The sequence below is a fragment of the Gavia stellata genome, chromosome 6 (genome assembly GCF_030936135.1).
Source record: "Gavia stellata isolate bGavSte3 chromosome 6, bGavSte3.hap2, whole genome shotgun sequence".
Lineage (NCBI taxonomy): Eukaryota > Metazoa > Chordata > Aves > Gaviiformes > Gaviidae > Gavia > Gavia stellata.
Window position 1 is genome coordinate 24029306 of NC_082599.1, and position 25305 is coordinate 24054610.

At 40.4% G+C, this 25305-nt stretch overlaps 1 protein-coding gene across 1 annotated transcript; it reads left to right on the plus strand.

Moving 5' to 3' along the window:
• Positions 1-4009: 4009 nt before the first annotated feature.
• Positions 4010-25115, plus strand: CROT (carnitine O-octanoyltransferase). Its single transcript, XM_059818496.1, has 17 exons — positions 4010-4053; positions 4835-4958; positions 10099-10223; positions 11156-11337; positions 11520-11644; positions 14304-14412; positions 16369-16462; positions 16556-16681; positions 17123-17224; positions 17853-17936; positions 18038-18145; positions 18397-18527; positions 19920-20043; positions 22068-22146; positions 23094-23187; positions 23364-23483; positions 24131-25115. The coding sequence occupies exons 2-17, from the start codon at positions 4844-4846 to the stop codon at positions 24249-24251; spliced, it is 1839 nt and encodes a 612-aa protein (XP_059674479.1). The 5' UTR covers positions 4010-4053; positions 4835-4843; the 3' UTR covers positions 24252-25115.
• Positions 25116-25305: the final 190 nt, after the last annotated feature.

The window sequence follows — 25305 nt, forward strand, 5'->3', positions numbered from 1 at the left end:
TGTGATCTTGCATTTAGGAGACAGCAAAATGAATAAGCCACAGGAAAAAATTCTGTAGGAAACCATGTCTCAGTAGCTCCTGAGTTCAGGAAACTACTGGTCTTTGCTTCTTAAAAAGAAAGACTAAAGTAATCTTTTGTCATTATACCTAGACACTATAAAGTAATGGAGAAAAGTATGGAGTATACTAACTTTTTTCTGCATTGGTCATATTTTTCCCAGCAATGTATCACTTGTGGCTACATTTTTAGCAGATTATACTCCAAATAAGTTAACATCATTGCTAACATCTAAAAGCTTCTGCTGAAAAAACAAGAAAATATATATATTTCTTTACCAACTGAAATTCTGTTCTCCAGAAAGCTGTCAACTCACCCCTTTACTTAGACTTGAAAAAAATTTAGGAAATTATAGAGAAACTTATTTGTGGAAGACTTGCAGCTGATGTGCTCACAGCATCACTAATGGAAAATTACTGAAATAAATATTAAAGTTGCACAACATTCATTCCTAGTTTTACTACCTGGACCTTCTAGGGTGTTGAAACTGCAAATATAAAGGCCATGTGGATGCTTCAAAGGTGTACATGAAAAGGAACAACATAACCTCCCCTCCTTTGCTACTGTTTCTGCTGTCAGCCTAGTTCTGCTATGGCACAGCTGCATAACCTTTGCTCAGATTTTTGAGGAAACTGTTAAATTGAAAGAAAGAGCTATGAGGAAGTCCACAGAGTAGAGCCCTGAAATGTAAGAAAGGTAAAATTGGAGATAAAGGTAAAGACTACTGAGATGGGGTCAGCTCAAGGCTCAAGAGGAAGGACATCAACGTGGAAAGATAATAACATCTCAAGGGAAAAAATGAGGTGGAGGATTGCAACATCAAGCACCTGTCACAGGAAGCAGTGAAAGCTGACCCTTTTCCATCTGACTAGCAAAGACTTTATAGGTGGTTAATATACTAATATTAATTTAGTAGGTCATTAATCCTGGCTGTCTTTTGTGTGTGTTAACCACAAAGTAACCGCTTTACATATAACTGCACATAGCAAAAGGTGACGGAACAAAGTGGCCCAGATGTTGTGGTTTAACCCCAGCCGGCAACTAAGCACCACACAGCCGCTCGCTCACTTCCCCCAGGTGGGATGGGGGAGAGAATCGGAAGAGTGAAAATGAGAGAACTCATGGGTTGAGATAAAGACTGTTTAATAGGTAAAGCAAAAGCCACGCACGCAAGCAAAGCAAAACAAGGAATTCATTCACTGCTTCCCATCGGCAGGCAGGTGTTCAGCCATCCCCAGGAAAGCAGGGCTCCGTCACGCGTAACGGTTACTTGGGAAGACAAACACCATTACTCCGAATGTCCCCCCTTTCCTTCTTCTTCCCCCAGCTTTTATTGCTGAGCATGACATCATCTGGTATGGAATACCCCTTTCATCAGTTGGGGTCAGCTGTCCTGGCTGTGTCTGAACTTTTTGTGCACCCCCAGCCTACTCGCTGGTGGGGCGGTGTGAGAAGCAGAAAAGGCCTTGACTCTGTGTAAGCACTGCTCAGCAGTAACTAAAACATCCCTGTGCTATCAACACTGTTTCCAGCACAAATCTAAAACACAGCCCCATACTAGCTACTGTGAAGAAAATTAACTCTACCCCAGCCAAAACCAGCACACCAGAGAAGGAGAGATAGTGAGATAGGTAATGGGAAGCCATTTTGGCAGCAAAGGCATGTAGCAACAGGGGAGCAACCAGAAGGTGCCACTGCTGCAGATGGAAAGGGGAAAGAAGTCAAGGAACAAAGACCTGTTCACATAAGCTGTGAGTGATACTGCAGTATAGCAATGCTGACATTTTGCTCTGAGCATGGCAGGTTATGTTACAGAAAATATTTTAAAATTGATGCCAAGGCCATGAAGAAAGTGAAGAAAGGAGACAAAGTGATCCTTATTATGCATGCCATCTTCTGTCCTTTATCTTCCTGCTCTAAAAACCTACAGATTTAGATAATAATCTTTCTTTTTAGGAACAGCAGAAGAGTAGGATTAAGTAGCAATTCAGCAGATGAACAGTTTATTTTATCTACTTTGCTTTCACAGCACCTATGCTAGCTGTGTTCCTATGCAAGTACAATAGTGAAGAATGATGCAAGAAAAAAAAAAAAACAACTTCCTATTTCCATCTCTACAGTCTGAACAGGGTATTAGAATGTCTTGGTGTTATTGAAAATGTGTGGACGGAAAATTTTTGGCTAGGGCCCAACTTAGATAACGTCACAGCAATTCCCATAGCTACAGCTAAGACTTTAAAGCAACATATAAAAAACTTGCCATTTGTGATAGGGAATATGAAATAGCAGTCTTTCTTATTTCCCAATTACCAATGCTTCAGTAGCAAGAATAATCAAGAGACTGTAGGATTGCAAGTTTGATAGTGTTTTCTATCACAGGCTGACTTTGTTACACTCATTCAAAGCTAGACTTAGAGTTGTGAACTGAAACCTGAACTAAACCTTAAGTCCACTTAGAAATAGCAACTATTACTACAAACCCCTTGTTAAACTGCATTTTTTTGGAAGAATTGTATTATACCTTTGTTCCTTTGCACAGGCTACTAATTAGCTTTTTAGATGGAGATGTGATTGCCCTTGATTTTAATGTCCGAGCTGCCTTTGGGCATACCTGAGAATCAGTGAGAAGGATCAAGCAAATGTTTACTATTAAAAAACAATGTGTTACAGGAACCTTTGATGAAAGCAGGGCCACAGGGATCTCAAGTCTACAGTCCCCACAAGGGAAGAGGGAGCCATAGGAGGCTGCAGTCCTCATACGGCCTATGTTGGCAAAGACATCTGGAGCCTCACGGGGATGGAAGCGAGTAATAGGGTCTGCGATCTGGTCAGGGTTATACAGAGTTTCTGTAGGTGTCCTGAGTCTCTGCCTGGGGGCAGTGATGGCAGGCATCAGGATACATCCTCAGCCTGGTCCAAACCTTCTACCTGGTGTAGAGACTCTTGCATGGTGCAGATAGCCATCAGGGCAGGAGAGGGAGGCGCATGTCAGGCTATGTCACATCAAACTGCTTCTATTACTACTTCAAGATCTATTGAGCTGCCAGCCTTTCATCTGGAACGCCTCAGGGCTTGGGAGCTCTTCAGAGCGGCCAGGTCCCCCAGCAACAGTGGGAGAGGGGGAAATCTCTGGGCTGAGCCATGGCTCTCCATCACACATCATCCACATTTACACACAGGTGACAGAGACTCTTTCAGCATGCCAAAGGGCAGTACTGGCAGGTAGGTGTTTGTGAAAGTAAAGACCTCATTAACCACAGCAAGCAGGACTGGGTAGGCCTCGTATATCTTTCCAGGTACAAGTGGTGCTGAAGCGTTTGCTCTGGGATGTGAGGACCGCTGCAAATCCCACTCAGTCTCACTGCTGGTGGTTTGTGCTTACCCCCACTCCTGTGGAGCTGCAAGTCACACCCCACAAGCCTCTCTCCCACACACTGTTTTAATAGGTGGCACAGAAACCCACCTGCCTGGCCCAGACCTGTGCCACAGAAATGTCCTTGCCGACTCCTGAGCTATTCCCCACTCACAAAGCAGTAAGGCCGCTTACCCCTGGGCCAGGAGCCCCCCAGGGCCAGCCAGGGCTTGCAGCTGGGCTCAGGCCCAGTGGAGATGCCACCGGGGTTACGAGCACGGCCCACAGGGGACATCAGCTGTCCAGGACCCTCACCCGGCGCGAGGGCACAGGCCAAGGAAAGCCCTGAGCGCAGCTCTGGCTACACCTTCTCCCCTTAGTCCTTTTATTCACACCCCCCCTCCCAGGGCCCGCGGCCAGTCCAGAGCCCGGGGGGCTGCGAGACCCCGTTCTGCGGCCGCCGCCTCCCCACGGCCGCCGCCTCCCCACGGCCGCCGCCTCCCCACGGCCGCCGCCTCCCCACGGCCGCCGCCTCCCCACGGCCGCCCCGCCCGGCTTCCGGGCCCGCTTGGAAGTGGGGCAGAGGTGAAGGCAGGCAGGCAGTGAGTCGGCTGAGGCGGCGGCGGACCCGTCCAGGCCAGGGTAAGCGGTGCTCCGCGGGGCGAGCGGTGGTCTCCTCCCCTCTCTTTCCTCGGCTGGGGGGTGCGCGGCGGTGGGGCAGAGGGTCAAGCGGACGGCTCAGCTCGACTCGACTGTCTCCTTACTACCCGGCCCCGGCCCCGGCCCCGTCCACCCGCGCCTCTCCGGGCACCTCCCCGGCGCGGGCCCTGAGCTGCCGTAAACACCGCTGCGGTAGCGCCCCGGGTTGGCCCTGGGCCGCCGTTCCGCCAGGCGGGAAGCGCTGGGCCCGGGGGGACACGGCTGGGGCTCGGGCTGTTGTTGATGCGGCCGCTCCCCTTCGGCGTTACTGCGGCTGTGGGGGCCCGGGGCGCAGCGAGCTGCGTGATGGCGGCCGCCAGCCGGGCCGGGCGGGGGTCGCCGTGCCAGTGATTTCCCCCTTCCCAGGTCTCCGGCGTCAATTTGATGGGTGTCCCGGGGCTAGCTGGCTGCTCCTCGGGAAAAAAAGCAACGGGCCTCGAGTTCGTTAATCGTGACGGGTCCGGAGAAGGCATCGGCAGCCGCCGGGTTATGGTTTCCCCCGTTGTGTGTATGCCTCTTGCGGCTTCAGGCCAACAAGCAATCCTCGATCCTGGCTTTGTCAGGGGAGACTTCCCTCATATGTGTCTTTTACCGTGTAAATGGTAAAACAGTATGGGGAGATAACATCCCCTGCCTCAAACTTAGGCTTTGTTAATACACTGTTAATACACTGTCCTGCCTCAAACTTAGGCTTTGTTAATACACTGTTAATGTTGTACTACAGATCTGCATCATGGAAAAGCAAGTGCTTGAATCCTCTGAGGAGCGAACGTTTCAGTACCAAGATTCTCTGCCTTCGCTGCCTGTACCTCCTCTTGATGAATCTTTAAGTAAATACCTTGATGCAGGTAATGACTTAATATTGTAATAGTATTGTGGTGTGTGCTGTTGTAGTCAGGCTAATCTGAAGATGCTTGTGAAGTGATTTGTAGAGACAGCTTGTTATCAATTGATGTAACTGGGATGGGGGATCCAGACAAGTTTAGAGTGCAGAAAGTCTTTTTCAGGTTCAAAATGGGAAACTAAGTGCCCAGAGCAATCTGAGTAAAAGTTTCCATTTTATCCCTATTTGCCTTTCTTCGGTATGGAAGGGAATTGGGCATGTGGGAAGGTTAACTTTTTTGGTTTGGGGTTTTTTTCCCCCTGAGGTTTTGGTTTTGTTTTTCAGCTATATCAGCTGGTCTAATGAAAGGTATTTCTCCCAAGATCTTTGTGGGAGGAAAAAAAAAAAAAATTCAAACTTAAATGTTCTTCTTTCTCACCAATACTATTAACTATAGTAGTAGGAAAAGGCAGCGGTGGACATTTTTAGATAATTTCTGCCCTGAAATATTTGCTCTCTAAAGAAGATCACATAAGAGAAAAGTTTTGAAAACAACATCAATGCGCGTGTGTCTAGCTGTTTATAAAGCACAGAGGATTGGTTAGTTCTTTATCATGCCAGGGATGACAAAGATATGTTACCTAGTGTCTTGAGATTACTTTCCTATGTTTCTTTAATAATTTTCAGAACTTGGAGTCATTGAGCTTTTTTCTGGAACATCTGCTTTGTGTCTTACCATCTTACCTGTAATACAGGAATTCTAGCAGAGTAAGACCTGGAGTTCTGTCATTAGCAGAAACATATTACACCAAAATTTCCCTTTCCCAAAACTGAAATCCTTAAGTTCACACTGAGTTCCCTCTTATTCTGAGTGTAGTGGAAATGGCCGAGTAGGTTGTAATAGGTTTTCTTGGTTGTTCCTTATGTCATCACATTTTGATGCAGAATGTTGAAAAGGTGATTTTAGAGAAAAAGTGTTGTGCGTGTATGTGTGTCAAAAAATGTTTTCTTTTTGTTATATGCAGATTAACTAAAGTTGTGCTGCAATTAGTGAACTTGCAGTAACAGAATTGCCCTTTATAACTTAGTTTTGTAAATCCAGCTGGCTCTCCAAGTTAATAAATAACTCTCTCATGGAGTGATAAATTCTGACAGTGAATTTGTTTGCTTTCGTTTTCTGATTGTGATCTGTGTTTTCATAAATACCTTATCACATGTCCCCTTTTTTTTTTTCATACTGAAGTTACTTCCTACATACTGTTCCTTGTATCTAAGCCATTCTATAACTTCGATCTTCACTGTTGATCTCCTTTAGTCTTACTGGAAGTTGGAGGAAAGTTAGGCCAGTATTTTTTGTTCTGCCACAGTCTTCCCTTTTTCAAATCACTTAAAGCCAGAACGTGTAGTGCACAATTCTAGACACTAGCTCGGTGATTCCCATTATCTAAGCTCTTCATTTGTTTAGTCTGTGAAGGTGAGTGAAGGAACGGAGGTGCTTCTGAAGAACAATTCAGAAGCTCCAAATGACCCTTCATAGATGCTGTGAATCATTCCTTGGAAACTCCTGTCTTTTATTGGTTGGAGGAGGATCCCAGGCACTTAACATTAGTGTGCCTGGTGGTAAAGCACTTGTCTGTTTAAAGCCAGTCAACTGGAAAAGCTGGACAAAGTATGTCTCAGAAGGTGCTTTATTTAGGGCTTTACAGTAGCTGCCTCTGCTTTGGATTCAGGATGACTCACCTAGTTTTGAAGGTAGGCCTTGAGCAGAGAAGGTGGTCATAGCCATGTTATGTAGCCTTTCAGCTAATCCCAGAGGTTGAGACTCAGGAGCTTGGACTCAGCCTGAGAGTATGAAAACCCAAAGCTTCAGCTTTCCAGAGGGTTCCTTAACTATGTAACTGAAGATGTCTTTCATGGAATAGTTCTTATTCATGGATGGAGCTGATCTATGCAGAAAGGAAGACAAGATCTGTGGGCTTGGAGAAAGTGGCAAGAGAGAAGTCTCACTGAACTCCAGTGAGAAAGGGGATGAGTTCTACTCCTTCCTAATAGTGCTGCTTCTACATCTGATAAAATAATTTTTAAGTGGAAAGAGACCCTGTCGTCATAGAAACACCTAGGTTGGGAAGGGTTCATCTAGACCAGTTCCCTGCTCAAAGCTGGTCAGCTACAGCGGGTTGTTCAGGCTTGCTTGCTGGGTTTTGTATATCTGCAAGGATGGACATTACACAGCCTCTCTGGGCAACCTGTTCTGGTGTTTGATCACCCTCATGATTGTGGGAGGGGGAGCAAAAAAGAAACCAGCAACGACAAAGAAAAACCCCTCACATTTTCGTTGTCAGAAATTTCCTGTGTTCCAACTTGAGTCCATTTTTTCTTGTACTGTTCCTGTGCATCTCTGAGAGGGACCGTGCTTTATCTTCGCTATGCCTTTCCATTCAGTTGTTATAGAATGCAGCAAGGTCTTCCCTTTGCATTCTCCTCTTAAGCTGAACAGACTCTGTTCTCAGCCTCATCTCGTCATCACGTGCTCCAGTCCCCTAGCAATCTTGGTCATCCCGCAAACAAGGGCCAGAACCCAGTAATTTTGCTGATTTTATTTCTTGTGTGCATGTGCATATTGCCCTGTAATGACTTTGTAACTTGAATAACAGAGGATAATCACTCTCTCTTACAATATTGTGTGGTAGTAAGGTCACTCTCTGGGAAACCTGAGTGTCGGACTACCCTCAGTCTGGGGAGGCTTTCAGCTCCAGGTTTCCTGGGTGAGTACTGTAGACTGCTAAATGATATAGGTGGATGGCTCTGTCTCTATTATTTCTTTTTTCATCTGTTCACATCTGATGGTGGTGCAATTCAAGCTGCATCTAGATATTGTTCATATTGACTTCAACAGGGCTTTTGGCACATCAAAAGCTTTTTTTTTTAAAAAAAAAAACTTCCTTATAGATGAACTGATGAAGTATGGACTAGGTAGTGGACAGTCAGGTGGACTGAAACTGTCTCAGCTGCTGGGCTCAAAGGTTTGCGATCAGCAGCACACATCCCAGATGTAGGCCAGTCTCTGATGGTGTACCCCAGGGGTCCAGTATTGTTTAACATCTTCATTAATAACCTGGATGATGGGACAGAGTGCATTCTGAGTTTGCAAATGATACAAACCTGGAAGGAGCGGCTGATACTCCAGATGGTTGTACTGCCATCAGAGGGAGCTTGACAGGCTGGAGGAACAGGCTGACAGGCGCCTCATGAAGTTCAACAAACAAAGGGAAGTGCCAAGTCATGCACCCAGGGAGGAATAACCCCCCACACACCAGCACAAGCTGGGGCCGACTGGCTGGAAAGCAGCTTTGCAGAAAAGCTCCTGGGGTCCTGGTGGACATGAAGTTGAACATGAGCCAGCCATGTGCCCTTGCAGCAAGGCAGGCTGCTAGCCTTCAGAGCTCCATTAGAAGGAGCATTGCCAGCAGGTAGAGAAAGGTGAACCTTCCCCTCTGTTCAGCGCTGGGGAGGCCACATCTGGAGTGGCCACATTTCTGCGCTCCCCAGTACAAACAAGACATGGACATGCTGAAATGAGCCCAGCGAAGGGCCACGAGGGTGATTAAGGGCTTGGATTATCTGACATATGAGAAGAGACTGAGAGAGCTGGGACTGTTCAGCCTGGGTAAGAAAAGGCTCTAGGGGGATCTTTGCAATGTGTGTAAATACTTGATGGGGAGGAGTAAAGAAGATGGAGCCAGACATCACAGTGGTATCCAGTGTCAGAAGAAGACGTGATGGGCACAAACTGAAATACAAAAAATTCCTTTTAAATGTAAGAAAACTCTTTTTTTTTTTTTTTTTTTTTTATTGCTAGGGTAGTTAAGCACTGGAACAGGTTGCTACCAGGGAGGTTGTAGAGTCTCCGTCCTTGGAGATATTAAAAATCCAACACAGTCCTGAGCAGCCTGCTGTAGCTGACCTTGCTGAGAGGAGGTGTTGGGCGAGATGATCTCTAGATCTGTTAAAAAGAAAAAAGTAGTGGTTGTGTAGGCAAGCAGTCATGATTGCAGCAAGACTCAGTTGTGAGGAAGTAAGATTTTAATTCCACAAGGATAGGTAAGTATTTGAGACCTTGCCCAGCAGAAACTCTGTTGTTACTTGCAAAAGCTAGATTAGAGATGATACAGATATTGTTTAATTTTTAGTATTCATGTATCCGTCCTTGTTTAACAGCTATAAGTAGATCACAGGGTTAGCACTAGCAAGGCAGACAAGAAATTAACTGACAGTAGTGTCCAGCAGCCTCAGAAATTAATCAGACCTTATTGCATAGGCATTGAATCAGCAGAAGCTCACTCCCACCCCGTTCTGTTTGCCACTGACTTCACAATCTAAGTATAAAGGTAACAGAAAATATGTTATACACACGGTGAGTGTAAGAAGGCAATGAGATGTGCCTGTATGGAAACTGACATCAACAGTGCCTGTTCCTGACTATAGATTTCATGGTAAAAAGGCTTTAAGGAGCGTTTTAGATGAATATAATTACTAGTTTTGCAAATCTTTACAGAGAACTTTGGCCTGTATGGCACATGATCTGAGAGAAATCCAAAAGTATTTTAAAATATAAAAATTGGGTAGTAGTAACTGCTATCAGCATCATTCAAAGGTAGGCATAACATGGGGATAGTGAATGAGAATTGATGGGCAAGGTGCTTGTAGACCATGAATGGACTTTTGAAAATAAAGGCAAGTAGCTTATGGTTGGTGCAGTAGGGTGGCAGACATGTATGGCTCAATGTGTTAATTTACAAACTAAGTTCCTGTAAATTTAATTATTCAGTGAGTTCAGTGGCAGCTGATGCAGTTGCAGAACTCTATAGTATTTCCAGCTACATTTTTAAATGTATTTGATTTAGTTATCTGTTAGGTATTTCAGGTTTTCAGCAATTCCTTTCACATGCTAACGTCTGTATTTATTTAAAAGTATGTATTTATGTTTTATTAGAACACACTGATTTATTTACAGATTTTTAAAATGTGGTTTCCCTTCAAATATTTGTTTTAGAAAAATAAATTTTGAGTATTCTCATCCACTCCCTTGCCTGTGGATATCTGAATCTTGGAATAAATCTCAGTATGCAGTTGTCTTTTAAAATAAAAACATTTCCTTTTTACAGTGAAGCCGTTTCTAAATCAAGAAGAATATCAGAGAACTGAGGATATAGTTAAAAAATTTGAAAATGGAATTGGGAAAGAGTTGCATCAGAAATTACTGGAAAGAGCTAAAACGAGAAGGAATTGGGTATGTATTTATATATGTAAGGAAATCATAATTCAACTTATGGAAAGTTGGTTGTTCAGGATATAATTTAGAGAGCTATTTAGCTTCTTTATATTTTAGGATCTTCCTTATATCTGCCACTTGGATATGAACACAGTCACTTATATATGTGTGATTTGTTTTTTTTAAAGTTGGGTGGCTAAGAGAGTTCACTAAGTGAAATGTTAAGTTACCTACCAGCTTTTGAATGCTTTGTCTGTCAGTCTCTTCTTCTATCACCTCTGTCCCCCATTTCTCCACCCTGCCCCCCTCCCCCCCCCCGCCCCCCCCCCCCCAAAAAAAAAAAAAACCAACCCAAGCTGGAACTTAGAGTTTGGTCTCTATCTCTTTCTTTCCTGAAGAAAGCTATGTAGTAATGTTTTAAAGTTGTCTTTTCAACAAAGAAAGGTATACAAGGGGGTTCGTTACCAAGTGGAATTAATGAGAACTTTGTAAATCGTAACATGACACACTCTGGAATGGGGATTTTCAGATGACGATAGGAAAAATGCATTATGAACTGTCCATCCCAGATCCTCTCTCACACAAATTTCCTTTCCTTCCATTCTTCATGGAGTAATCTGTCTGATACTTGCAGCAGCCACAGCTGACATCTGCAAGAGTTTATGATGATGAGTATCAGGGAAGAACTCTTCATCATAATTTACAGTTTAATGGTCTTAAGCAGTATTGAATTTTATTTCAAGCTTGAAAATGGAAGAGCTAGATGTGTCGTTACCCTCAGCAGTTAGTTTTGAACCACTGTCCTGCCTTCTGTTGTACAGGAACTAGTATTCAATATATTAAAAAAAAAAAAAAAGCGGTAAAAAAAGCAGGCAGTTGAACAATCAGGTGATTATTAAAGAATTAACGACTAAAACTTAATTCTGACACTAAACATTTTTCATTTTCAGCTGGAGGACTGGTGGCTGAATGTGGCTTATCTTGATCTTCGCATATCAACGCAAATACACAGTAATATGGGAGGCCCCGGTCCCTATATTGAACACTGCTGGCCACCCAAAGAGGGCACTCAGATAGAAAGAGCATGTGTAAATATATGGCACACCCTGAAATACTGGGATTTATTACGAGCGTAAGACTTTAAGAAAAAATAATTTATTCTAAATATTAATTATCTATCTGTACTTTAGTCGCAAAAATATGTTTATGTTCATTGGCATGTGTTCTTTGCAGTAAAAGATGGGTTTGTCTTACCTTGATTTAGTTGCATAATTATCATCTCTTGTTTAATTTTGGTGTATTTGTTTACTACAGAGAAAAGGTGGCTATAGAGAGATCTGGGGATGCTGTTCTGGACATGAACCAATTTAGAATGCTCTTCTGCACTTGTAAAATTCCTGGAGTTACCAGAGACTCGATCGGCAATTATTTTAAAACTGGTAAACAAATGCAAATTGTGGGTTAATACAAGCAAATGTTTTTATATTAATGGGCTAATAGAGTGGTCATTTTAACCATAAAATGCTTCCTTAAGCACTAAATCAGATACTGGTTGTTGAATGCCTATATAAGGAAGCAGAGAAGAAATCTAATCCACAGTTGCCCTTTTTGGTCCAGTATTTAGTCCTTTCTAAATAAGATTAAAAGAAAGCTCTGCTTCAAATTGTATGTTACCAGCCTGATGCCTATAATAATGATGCCAGCATTAAGAACTGAAAAAAGACAAATTCCATGTGTTATAAATGTGGGTGGATTCTGTGTACTATATGCACAGAATTTCAGCATCATTACTAATTGCATCTTTTTCCACAGAATGCTTTTCTGTAGTGTGCTCCCATACATTCTGTTGGGATAATTTTTACATATTTTCTATCATTGTGCTGTTTCTTGGCTTGGTCATCTTCTGTTCTCAGTCTTGAAAGTACTCCATAGTGCTTCCTGAAGCCATTCTCTTAAACTCACAACAGTTTTCTGTGGTGCAGCATCAAAAGCAACAGTAAAAGTGTAATGTTTTTCATCCTCCACTAACAAGTGCTGTAGTATTAGTAATCAACTAATAGAAATCATAACACCCCTCCCACACACGTTCTGATGCATCCAGAGTTGTTCAGCAGTGTCACTTTAGATAATCATGGAAGATGTGAATTCCTCTAAGACTCAGGAATTCAAGAAGGAGGTATTGCCTTGCTCCATAGAAAATGTATAAGGAAATCTCCATACCACAGGATATGATGAGAAAATGCAAAGTTGAAGGCAAGTTTCAAGGATTTTATCTTAGCGTTATAGTTGAAGAGTCAGTTTAAATACCAAAACATAGAAGAAATATTCAAATGGTGGAAATTCAATGTTCTGTTATGATCACACTTAATAAACAAAGCTATTATCCTGTGGAGATGCAATTTATATCATTCATGTCTTTTCTGACTTAAAATATTGTAAGAACTTTATTAAAGAATCTTGCTTATATAATTTTTAATGTCATACATGGCAGGTGATACCCATTTCTATGTAGATTGTCTGCCTGCAGATGAAATATTTAGTCCAGTTAGTTGTCTTGGTTTTCTGTGATTCATAGAGAGATAGGAATACCTCCAGAGAAGGATTTGGGCCATGAAAATATGCAGCTGTCAGATAGGCAGAAGGAATTGCCATCCGGAGAGGGATCTGGTTTTCTCCTTTGGCTATAGAGAGAACTGACATCATCTAAACACTGGAAGGTAATATTCAGATTGCAGAGCAGGGCATCTAAAATTTGACAGGTAATGCTAGCTTGGAGTCAAACAGCACACTAAAAGCCAAGAGAGCCTGATCAGTGGAACCTGGAAAGCTGTTTGGTTCAGCCTGCAGCAGACACCTTAATAAGAACAGGTGAAGAGCTCATTAGATGTCATGAAGTGTATTGGGTAGGTCTTGACCACCTGTAGTGAGTTCTCAGACACTTAATTCTAGGTGTGTGAACTTCCAAACTTAATTCTACCTCTTGCTTTAGGCAGCTAAGGTTAGGAGGATGCTGCCTGAAGTACCTGAATTTGATGTCATCCCTTCTGATTTTAGTTATGTAGAAATTAATTCGTGATCTATGAAGGTGAAATTTACATGAAATGACAAATTCCCCACTCTAGAATGTCTTTCATCAGGTATGTATTGGATTGTATTACCTGATTTAGAAAGGAGGACAATAAATATAGATGTAAAAACCTTATAGTTAAGATTAAGACTTCTGTGGATGCCCATTCAGTTAAATACTTGTGGGTAAAGTGGCGTACATTTCTTCTTTTTCCCAGGATGGAGTACTGGACTAGAAGAGATGCAGCACAGTGGCTCAGTTTGAGAAAAATTTAGCCATGTTTCTTGGGGTTTTAACATCTGGTTTTTGTCAGAATATTTTTCAACTTTATTTAATCTTATTTCCCAATAGATGGATTCAATAAGGCAATACTATGCAAGTGTACCTGGCCTAGTGTGGGCCAGTACCATCTGTAGTGGCCAAATTGGTGTGTCAGTGCTCCCTTTTTACAGATTTGCATGTGCTGATCGGGTCAGATTGACATGGTAGTGCATCTTGGATCTTGAGCTGCATAACTGAAACTGGTTGCATAAACACTCTTCACAGCTGAAGGACTCAATCATCGCAAAGTGTCTTAGCAGCAGGCTTCCTGCATTATATTCATCCCTTTTAAAAAAAAAAAAAAAAAAAAAAACCAAACAAAACTTATGCAAGAGAGAAACATTGCTAGATCGGCTTTCAGCAAGCAACACTCATTTTGGCACAGAGTGTTCCTGCCTACAAGATACACAAATAAATGGCATTTGCTACTACGTAATGACAATGACTTGAAGTAGTTAATAACAGTGAAAGTTATGTACTTCTGTATATTTTCTCTGACAGTTTTAAAAATGTTTTCAAATTTTCAGTAAGCTCATGCAATTGGACTTCAAAAGTTATTCTTTTTTCTTTCCTGTTTTAAACTGTATGAAGTCTGCCTCAGTTTGAACTAAAAATGGGTCTGTAGGACTTGCTGAGTTTTTTTCCTGTATCTGTTACTCACTTCATCCCCACAGCTGGATTTTCATGTTTTGTTTTTTGTTTCATTTCAGAGACTGAAGGTGAATGCCCATCTCACTTAGTAGTCCTGTGTCGAGGTCGAGTGTTTGCATTTGATGCTATACATGAAGGCAATATGGTGACTCCTCCTGAGATTTTCAGGTTTTCAAGCTACCTTGTTTCAAATGAGCTGTCCTATTTAAGCTACATACCAAAGAGAGTCTTTCTTTTTCTATCCCCTTCACCCCAAAGAATTAGGTGTGAGAGAGGCTACAGCTTCTCCTCTAGCTGAGGGTTCAGATTTGAGTAAATTCTTGTTTAGTGGATGGCATCTTCTTGCCATGAAGCATGATGACCATGTACTGTTGTAGTACACCCATAGAAGAACACGCAAAAGGGCTGAATGAGGATGTTTCAGTAGGAAGCATCATTTATGTGTGGAGTTTCTTGACATGGAATTATTAGGATTATAAGTAATATCATTCCTTTCAGGACCAATCCACATTGATAATTGTCTCATTGCTACTTAATAATGATCAAAGATGAAGCACCACTGTCATGTTGATTGAACTCTAATAAACTTGTGGTCAAATTTCTCACAAATAGAGGGGCTCAAATTCCTGTTGGTGAGTGTAGCAGAGTCCAAAATTGCAGTATACGCTGATTGACTTCCTGCTAGATACAGAGCAATACAGCAGCATTTCACTTGCATTTCTTGTCTTTGCGCCAGACCTGTGACAACTAGCCATGTTTGTGGCTCTTTTCATATTCCTGATCTGCTGCAAAGGAACGCAGAGAAAGAATTTGGTTCTTTAAATAGTAAATTTCAGTACTAGTGCAACTGGCAATGTTTAAAGCTTTTCGGTGCTGTATCTCCTATGTCCCAGTAGTGTGCAGAGGTGCTGGCTTTTCAAATTGGCAATACAGTTATGGCCACAAGTTTTTTTACTTTGTTGGTTGAACTCTGATGTCACATACAGAGGTAGTTTCAGCATAAGTCTGTTGTGATCAATTTGGGATCTATATGCATCTACTTACTAAAGAGGGGTTGTGCATTTTATCTACGAATAACTTACTGCATTTGTCAAAGTGCTGTTCATGGAACACTACAGCAGACTTTTGTAATTAAAATTGGCAAAAGGTGGATGACCAAATTCCTTAGGCAACACAAAAACTAGTTAGAGAAGCTCAAAAAATCACTTTTTTTGGAAAGTCTGGTACTTTAAGATATTTCAACATACGTATTTCTAATTTCTGTAGTTGTACCTGTTAGGTCAAGCACATAACTAAGAAATGAATGCCTGGAATACAGACAAAAAACCCTAAAGCTTTCTATTGTCTGTAGAAAGGGCAGGTTGGTTTTGGTTTGTTTTTTTGGTTTGGTGGTTTGGTTTTTTTGGTAACCTCACCATGGGTATCTTATATTTTTGACAACTGTGTAACTAATGATCAGTAGTGAAGTTTAATGGGCAAGCATGCCAGAACAAAGGACAAGACAGATTAAAAACCTGTAATTTGTGGAGTTTCTTTAACATCTAGAACAACATGTGAAAAACTGAATTTTCAAACTGAAAGTTAGCTGTCTGTTAATAGCTCTTCAAAGGGAAAATGCAAGGAAAAGGTAGGAAGAGAAGTATTCTTGTGTAGTTCTGTCTCTATTTAGGATGTCCTGCAGCTACTGTTCTGCTTTAAATTTCAGGGTTTATCTTGAGTGGAAGTTTTCCCCTTCTATCTGATTAGTTGTTATAAAAGCTGCAAAGCTGCAATATTGCAGATGTCTGCATGCTCAGGAAAGTTTGATCTGCACGGCTGAAGTCTTTAAATCTAGTTTTAAATTAAGTGCATACGTAACACTTAGGATCATGATTGTTTACATGTAAGTTTGTACTGGGCTGGTAGCTGCAATTTGAATTAACCATTAGTGACTGAAAACAGAGCAGGTCTTCAGCTACCCTTAGGGTCTGAGGGAGCTGATACATTCTTCCTGAAAATTCACATTAACTTGTGAATGTGGAACCAAAATTCCAGCTTGGCAAAAAAGAGAGACACAAAAAGGATGACTTTTATCTTGTCTGCATGTGTTCTTTGTTAACTTCAATTTTTGAAATCTTCTTAAAGGCAACTTTCATATATCCAGAAAAGATGCCATAGTGAACCAGATGGACCAGGACTGGCAGCCCTAACAAGCAACGAAAGGACAAAATGGGCAGAGGTGGGAATACTTTAACAGTTGATTCCTCAGAAAAGCATTGTGATCACTGGAAATACATAATTTCACATAGCTTTGTCTTTTTATGCTTTCTAGTTACGTGAATATTTGATTGATCTTGATCCAAAGAATCTAACTCTTCTGGAAAAAATTCAGAGAAGTTTATTTGTGGTCTGCCTGGATGATTCAAGTCCCCATGCAACTCCTGAAGACTACACTGAGGTAGCTAAGGATTTTTGATAATTCATAACTTGTTTATGTAAAAATTTCTTCTGCATATGTGCATGCTCTTTCTGTAGTAAATTAGCACTTCTTACTGAAGAAAATGAAGCAGATAAATGTGCAGATAATGCTTCTTGTTGATCCACAGGATTACTTAAATAGTTTGAATTGTTAGGACATTGAAGATAGATTTCAGCCATTCCCACTTCCATAGTCTTTTAGCTCTGTATGCTTCAGGGTCCGTAGAAATACAGTCATCAACTTGTTACCACTCTTGTTTTAAAAACTTAGGCTTATAATCGTGTTTCACTTTCAACTGGATGAAAATGTTGTATCTCCCAGGGAAGCCTCACCATCTTAATGTAGGCTTGGTTTTGCTGCCAGAGGTTGGCAATGTACTCAGTGTTCTTGAAAACCCACAACGTGTAACTTTTGCTTTAGGTTACAAGGCTGGGGCTAACAGGTGATCCAACTGTACGCTGGGGAGATAAATCCTACAATAGCATATTCTTTTCCAATGGAACCTGTAGCGCATTCTGTGATGTAAGTTGAAAAATCCCCCCCACCCCCCCCAAACTTTTCAAGTATTTATTTACTAAGTTTTCCCTTTCAGAGTACTATTTTAAAGGTTCGTGTGTTCCATTTTTAGTGTAACCTTGTTTACCAGGCACCTTGTCTGGCAAGTTTCCAAAAGCAGTCTGCTTTCACAGTGTTTGATATTACACCATACTTGAATTAAGAACGTGAGTTCTGAAATCATAATCTTATTTTTAAAAGTATTTAATGAGGGAGTTCCAAAGACAAAAAATACATTGCACAAGAAGGCTTAAAATTAACTCTTTCTATTATGTAGCTATTTGAACAGCTGTGGTTTTAAACTTGGATTTTTTTAAATTCATTACTGAATGGCCAGAAGGGCCTACATCCCACCTGAAATCTGCTTCTCCACAGCAGTGCTATATTGTGCCTCCCTACCTGGCTGCAGAGCAGTCAAAACAGTGGGTGGACTTACAGTAGTTCTGTTGTATATATTGTAGAGCTGGAAAAACAAGTTCACCACTGTGCAGTAAAGCTGTTGGTCTGCAGGGAAAAGAGTAGGGTAGGGAAAAAAGCTATTTGATCCTCTTGCAGTTATGCAAATAATGTGATATCTTGTCTTATGTGATTCTAGCATTCTCCTTTTGATGCCATGGCTTTAATTAGCATGTTATCTTACGCCGAAAAGAAGATTATTGAAAATGAGGGAAAATGGAAGGTATCTATCCATTAAACTTTCAATTGTATTAGTTAATGTGTCTTTTCTTATGGATAACATTTTCTGTTTTCTCTTCTTTCTTTCTGTCTGCATCATCCCAGGGATCAGATAAAGTGAGGGATATTCCATGGCCTGAGGAACTTGTATTCACAGTGGATCAAAAAATTATAAATGAAATTGGACATACTAAAGAATTGTATTACAAAAAGGTGGAATTTCTTATTGCTTTTCTTAATTGTCACTGATTATTTTTTTCATTCTATTTACATGTTTTTAGCTGGTCTTTCTCCACGCTGGAGAACAGGGATGAATATGTTATTGATAAATTGATGAATCAGGGGACTTAACACCATGGTTAAATTTGTTACGTTGTTGGTTTATTTTGAGTGCGTTTTATTTGAAGTGGACCAAGTTGTGGTATTTCTTGACTTCTGTGGCTTTTCTTCCTTTGGTATGACAGGTATCTGACTTGCAGCTAGTGAATTATGCCTTCACATCCTTCGGCAAAGCATTGATTAGGAAGAAGAAACTTCATCCTGATACATTTGTGCAGCTTGCCCTTCAGCTGGCTTATTACAAATGCCATGGACGGTAAGAAAAGCTCATTACCCAGATCAGGAATAAAAAAAGTAGACAATTGAATAAAGGGGTGGAACTGGAGATATAATGCAGTAGACTTGCAATGCCACTGTGTAATTTGTTATGCCGATAAAAGAATGAAGAAGTAAGGGGTTTTACTGTAAAGATTGAATAGGGCCTTACTTTGTGCCATTGAAATCCATGGGGCTTGTGCCCTTGGCTTCAGAAGAATTGTGTCCTTGTGCCCACAGGGATCATATATGTACATATTGTGGAATGGAGGGCAGAAGAAAGTCCATAAAAATGTGGAGTTTTGCTGTACAAGTAAATAATTGGGCAAATGCCAAACATGCAATGGATTAGGATTCTTTAATGCCAAACAGTTGCTCAGGTGGAAAAGAAAGCTTTATCTGTAGCAAGTGACAGCCATCAGTAAAATGGTTAGTCTTCAAGCCTGTAAAAAGCCTTACAAACCTTGGTGTCTCACTTTCTTTAGCACCATTAGATGATAAGGTTTGGGCAGAATAATAGAGCTATAGATAGTGACCCTCCCAATGCCTGGCTCTGCTTTTTTGGGTGTGTCACTTTATGTTGTATTCTTGGTAAAAACCAGCATTCTTCCTGGTATTGGTGATCCCAAATTTCTCTTTGCTAAATTGTGCTGATTATGGCTTGTATAAGTCATTAGTGACCTGATGAGTATTGCTTGCTTCAGAAAAAGAAGGGTTTTGTCATATAAGCATGATGCTTAGTCACTGGAGATGCCTGTCTCATCATAAGAAAGATCTCTATATCTCAGTTTGCTGAACATTGGAATAAATTAATTGTCTGACTAAAATAGCCTGTGAAGTCTGTTCTAAATACATAAGTATGTTTCATGTAAGTTGTATATTAAATGGTAGACTGTCATAGGGCTGGGGATGCTCCAGGTAAAAGCTGGATGGGTGTCAGTATGCAACAGAGAAGGATTTGATCCTTTTCCTTATAAACACATTGGGAGACACTGCTTATTTCTAGGGTGTCTCTTAATTTTTGAGTTTTTGGATGGTGTAGATGGTTTCTTTAATGGAAATATATAGTGAAACTGAAGCTTGCATAATTTCAACTGATTTATACTAGAGGCTGGTAGATCTGTAGTCTGCAGAAAATAGACATGACAACCCAGTCTTTTCAAGGCATGGTTACAAGCAGCACTGGCACGTTTTCAGTCATGTGTCTCATAAAACCTTGCAAATTCCTTTGTGGATTTTTTTCAGACACAAAATTTGAAGAAAGTTAGTGGCTTACTGATACTTGTAACTAGGCTAGATGTGTAGGATACTTTGCAAAACTTTTTTTTTTCCTTGAGAGAGCATATAGTTTTGTTAAGTTATTGAGATACTCTTCCCTAATTTTTCTTCTTAGTCCGGGCTGCTGTTATGAAACTGCCATGACCAGGCGTTTCTATCATGGCCGCACAGAGACCATAAGACCATGTACTATGGAAGCAGTGGAGTGGTGCAAGTCCATGCTGGATCCTTCTGACAGTGTAAATACTGAAATCCTACTTCAATCATCGTGTATTTAGAAGGCCTGTCATTTGAACTGTTTAAAACTCATTTTGCTATTGTCTCAGTAATGGGGGTTGGCCTGTTTCCAGTGAGACAGATTTTAAATGCTGGGTTGCTTGAAGTCTGGCTCTGGTCATTGTGACTGAGTTGAGCTGTCATGCATGGACTTGTTCAGTTTTCTATCCTGTTTACTTTTTGGTTTCAAGACATTCACACTTAATTTTTTTTTTTTTTCCCCACAACTCAAAAAGTAACGGAGTTGGAACCAATGTATTCTGCTGTGGAGTGATCTGTTGGCTTGATTCTTAAGTGAAATCAGGAAATGTTAATCTAATCGTTGAGTCTGAGAGCAAGGTTGAAACCTGTTTGTGTCCTAGTGGCAACAGGGTTGTATTCCACAGTTTGTCTCTGAGTAGTTGAACCAGTGACCTTTTCTTTTCCCAGCAACCAGCCTCTGGTGCTCTGCTGGCAAAGCATGTTGTGCCTTTCTTGCTAAGTGAGAGCTATACTAAAGCTCTTTCTGTTGTCCTCACTGCACATTTCTCAGAGCCTGAGAAATGAAGCAAGGAGAAGATTTTTGAGACAAAGGGCTACATATCTTTAGGAAATTCAAAGGTTCTATATTGCTAATGCATCTGAGAAACATACAGGAATATGGCTATCAGGAAGTACGTGTGATTGATAATTCTAATAGTCAAGAACATATTTTCCTGGTCTTCACTGGTTTCTTTTGGCATGTGCTGCAGCTTTAAAACTCAATTTTCCTGCCATTATTCAGATCTGCTTTCCTATTGCAAATATGGGTTCCTTTTATTTCCCTGCTCTTCAGTTATCTTCTAACCAGTGGTCAGGATTTTGTGGCTAATATACATAGAGGTTTGTTACTTCCAACACTAACTGTAGCCTTTTTCTCTTTGTCATTTTAAATAGCATCTCCAAATATCTTGCTATTGCTATTTTTTTATGATGAACTCTTGGGGTTTAAAAAAGCATTAAATCTGTTCAATAGCATTGAAATTAAGATGCTTAAAAGTCTACTTTTAAGGTACTAGAAAATACCTAAAGTTAGGTACTTCAGAAAAATCCTTTTGTCTCAACTTTTCTTTTGCCCCTTGTGAGCTTAGTAGCTTGTTTTTTATCCAAATTGAGTGGTTACTGCCCTTGTTTCACAGTCTCTGCTGCAGCCTCTCATGTAATGAATAAAAGGATAAAGGGTGCTTCTTAAGTAGTTAAGAAGCTACTAAGATCTTACAAGCCAAGATCTTGGGTGTCTAGAGATGTTTCTCTAGGCCTCCTTTACGAAAACATGTATTTGTATTCTGTTCTCTCTGGTTTTAATATGTAAGTTTCAATATTTATATTGAAAAAAACCATAACGTTGTACAGAACTACTGTCATGAAAGTAATGTTTCAATCAGCAGAGAAAAGTTGGGAATGCAGTTGGTTGGCATCTGTGTATATTTTAATTAGGGTCTTTTTTGTTTTCTGCTTTTGCTTCACAGATTTTGTCATTTGTGAGTTTCGGGTTTCTTTTTCTGTGTTGTCCTCCCCCCGTCCTTCCCCCCCCCCAAATGATGATCATGTAAATACAGCCGCACCTTCTAAAAGCCAGTGTGCTTCTAAATAAGTGGTGTTGTAGGAAATCTTTGGGTTTCATTACTCTAGTTCACAGTGGCTACTTTCCATTGTTTCAGCTTGCTTGGGAAAGAGCATGAGGTTTAGAATATTATTCAGTGCAAAAGTGATCTGAGTAATAGAACAGAGATACAGGAAACAAATGTACAAGATCTCATGAAAAAGGAATTTGGATTTGAGAGAAAGAGTTTGAGAAGGGTTCTAACGTACCTTTCAAGCTCCTCCACTTTCTTGTCTCTAAAACCGCTAGAAATTATAAAAGGAAAAACTTTCTGATCTGTGATTCTTGATGTGTTACTCATCTAGGTTGTTTTTTCTTTTTCTTTTTTTTTTTTTCCCCCTAACCTGTCTCCCCTACTTTACACAGAATTATCAACGACTACAGCTGATGCATAAGGCATTTGCAAAGCACAATAAAATTAGGAAAGAATGTGAGAACGGAAAAGGTACTCTGGGATCAAATTTTTTTTTGTTTTGGTGGTGGGTTTTTTTTTTTTCCCCTTGTGTGTGAAAAGGGAATATTGCTGTATATTAATACATTCTATCTGTCTGCTTATTTTCAACCTGAGTAAAAACTACCCCTTAACATTTTATTCTTTAATTTCAGGGAAAGGAACTAAAACCTACTCCTTGCACCCTTCCTTGTGCCCCAAAGATATGTTCACTTTAGATATTAATTCATTTTTTCTGCCCAGCTAAACATTATTTCAGAATACCTTCTGATCAAATATATGCTTGGCTGGAAAGTAGGAAATGCAGTCTTTTTAAGGCAGAGGAGAGATTTGGGTGAAATTCTAAACCATTCTGTGTTAGTGTGGTAAGCTGTTCTATGAATGAGAAAGAGTAGCTGGGAAGTAATCACCTGATGAACCTTCATACTCTCTCCATTCTACTTGGTGAGTTATCTAGGCAGCTGTGGCCCTGAAAGCTTCCTTTTCACCTTGTTCATGTAACTGGCAGTGGGCCAGTTTCACTGTGTGGAACTCCTCCTTGGCTGAAATGGAAGTTTTCTTGGTTTTTGTTTTCCACAGTACTATCATAGAATCATAGAATCATTTAGGTTGGAAAAGACCTTTAAGATCATCAAGTCCAACCGTAAACCTAACCCTGCTAAGTCCACCACTAAACCATGTCCCTAAAACCCTGTGCTGGGTTTATATTACTTAGTGCATTTGCATTTGGGCTCAGTGTTGCAAGCTGAAAGTGATGAAGGCCTCTTAGATTGAATATTTGGGAAACGTTTTTGTATGCTACAATATGAATCATGTTTTTTAGTAGACTGTGTCATTTATCTGTCCTTCAGCTCCTATTTGAGCTTCCAGCTAACCAGACCAGAAGCAGAAAAATGGGAAATGCTGCTGTTAATGATGCAGTATTTGCATTTACTTGACAGGCTTTGATCGTCATCTTCTGGGTCTCCTGCTCATAGCACAAGAGCAAGGACTACCAGTGCCAGAACTTTATGTGGATAATGCCTTCACAGCTAGGTAATTTGTATGCTTGTCCTGCGGAGAGGTTGTATCCTTTGATACAGAGGACTTTGTTACATTGGCCTTATGCATGCTGATTTCTTGATCTCTAGGACAAAATAACTTTTTTGTAAAACTCGCTGTGTTTTAAATTATCTTCAAAAGTGCTGTTTTTGTTTTGTGTTGTTTTACAGTGGAGGAGGTGGGAATTTTATTCTTTCAACTAGTCTGACTGGCTACACTAGGTTTAGTGGATCTGCACTCCCTATGGTACAGCATGGCTATGGCTTTTTTTATGCAATTAGAGATGACAGGTAAGGATATAATTTCATTTTGGGCATGGTTCTGTCTCTGTCACAAAGGGAAAGGCAGCTAACAACTAGAATGAAGAAAGGAAAAGACAGAAGAAATATGGCTGAACGTGTCAGAAAAGGTTGAGAAGTGAGGTGCGAGAGAATAGAGGCATTAACATTCTGGGAAAGCATGTATGGGAGGAAGGATGAATGTGTGGAGGTGAAGTGAGCACCCAGATACTGACAAAAGCAGAAAGAAAAGTGGGGAAGGTGAAAGAAGGGAGAAACAAAAGAAGCTAACTTACTTTAAGCTTTTTTTTTTTTGAGATCATTAAATGTAACATGGAAGGGTGCTTTAAACCTTAAACTAGTTGCAGAGAAGAGATGTAATTCATAGTATTTTCAAATATAAGCAGAAAAGTTATGTCACTGTGTATGTAGAAATGGGTATTTAAATCAAAGTATCTAGTTTGAAGATCTGTCAACATTATTGCTTACTGAAGGCAGTAGGGATCTGAGACCTTTCTGAATGTTGAGACATCACGTTTATGTGACAATTTTTGCTTCAGAATTTATGTCAATAATTTCACATTTCAGGGCAATTTCTGTGACTTTATCCAGGCCATGACAATTAAGAGTGATAAATTCATTGTTTTCTATATTGATAGGATCGTTACTACCTGTTCTTCTTGGAAATCATGTCCAGAGACTGATGCAGAAGTGCTGTGTAGAACTGTGTTCCAGTGTTTTAAGGACATGCTACAATTAACAATTGCAGCTCAGCTGTAAGGTTGATAATGATTTAAAAGCCTTTGCAGGCTCATGAGTTATACGTAGTACTTATAAATGAAATGCTCCTCAAGAGTATTGTTATATTCAAGTTAAGACATTTAATGATCTATGTGAAGTCTACCTATTTTTATGGGATTTACTGTGGTAACAGTATCCATTTAAGAGTAATGTAGCCATTTGCAACAACAATGCAAGCAGTAGTACCTTATCTATGTAGAACTATGCAATATTAAAATATGCCTCAACAATGCAAACATTTTTGAGAGAAGGGGTGTTGAAAGTGGAGAATTTGTGGCAGATGTGTATTTATGTTCTTAGTAGTAACATGTAGAATACTTTGTAGTCTACTAATACAGTTTATGCCAGTGGAGCACTTAACTGCGTACTTAAGAGTAACCACACTATCCTCTTAGGTGATTATGCTTCCTATTCATAGTTGTTTATGAAATAGAAGGGCTGCCTCTGTCAGGCTACGTGTTATTTTATAAGTTATCTTTAATTTTTACTATTGGGTTTATATCAAATAAATGTATCTGTGAATGGGAATGTTCCCACTACATTTGCAGTGTGAGAGCACTACAATCTGAAGTATTTTGAAAAAGGAGCTCTCAATAATAAAGACACAAAGCAGCATATGAGTTCCAAATTACTCCAGAGTTTTCATCTTCTAGTGAACTGTGAATATCTGCTGCTTTACACTAATAATACACAATGAAAGTAAGCACTGAATGCAATTCGATACAATTCTCAGGATTTTAAGACTTGATTCCTCTGTTTGAGCAGCTTTGTATCTTTCTGTCATAGAAATAAAATTCTTCTAAAAATCAGCTTTGTATTGATTGATTTATGGGTGGACTGTTTAATGTGTAGCAACTCTGTGAAAGAGGTGATCTTGGGGAGAGATGAACTTGAAATAGAGATTCTAAAGTACCCATTGTTTTTTCTTTTCTCTAGTTTTTGGAGTTTTGAGGGAGATCAGAGATTATTATTTGTTTTCAGAAACAACTGCATCCTCAGTTAACACTGAACCAGTCTCTTTGCCCTCTGGAAG

Bases quoted from the DNA above. Each gene is read 5' to 3' on its own strand.
- CROT (XM_059818496.1), top strand. From the start codon at position 4,844: ATGGAAAAGCAAGTGCTTGAATCCTCTGAGGAGCGAACGTTTCAGTAC. The intron at 10,224-11,155 runs GTATGTATTTAT...TTTCATTTTCAG, and splicing joins CTAAAACGAGAAGGAATTGG to CTGGAGGACTGGTGGCTGAA. The intron at 18,528-19,919 runs GTAAGAAAAGCT...TTTTCTTCTTAG, and splicing joins TATTACAAATGCCATGGACG to TCCGGGCTGCTGTTATGAAA.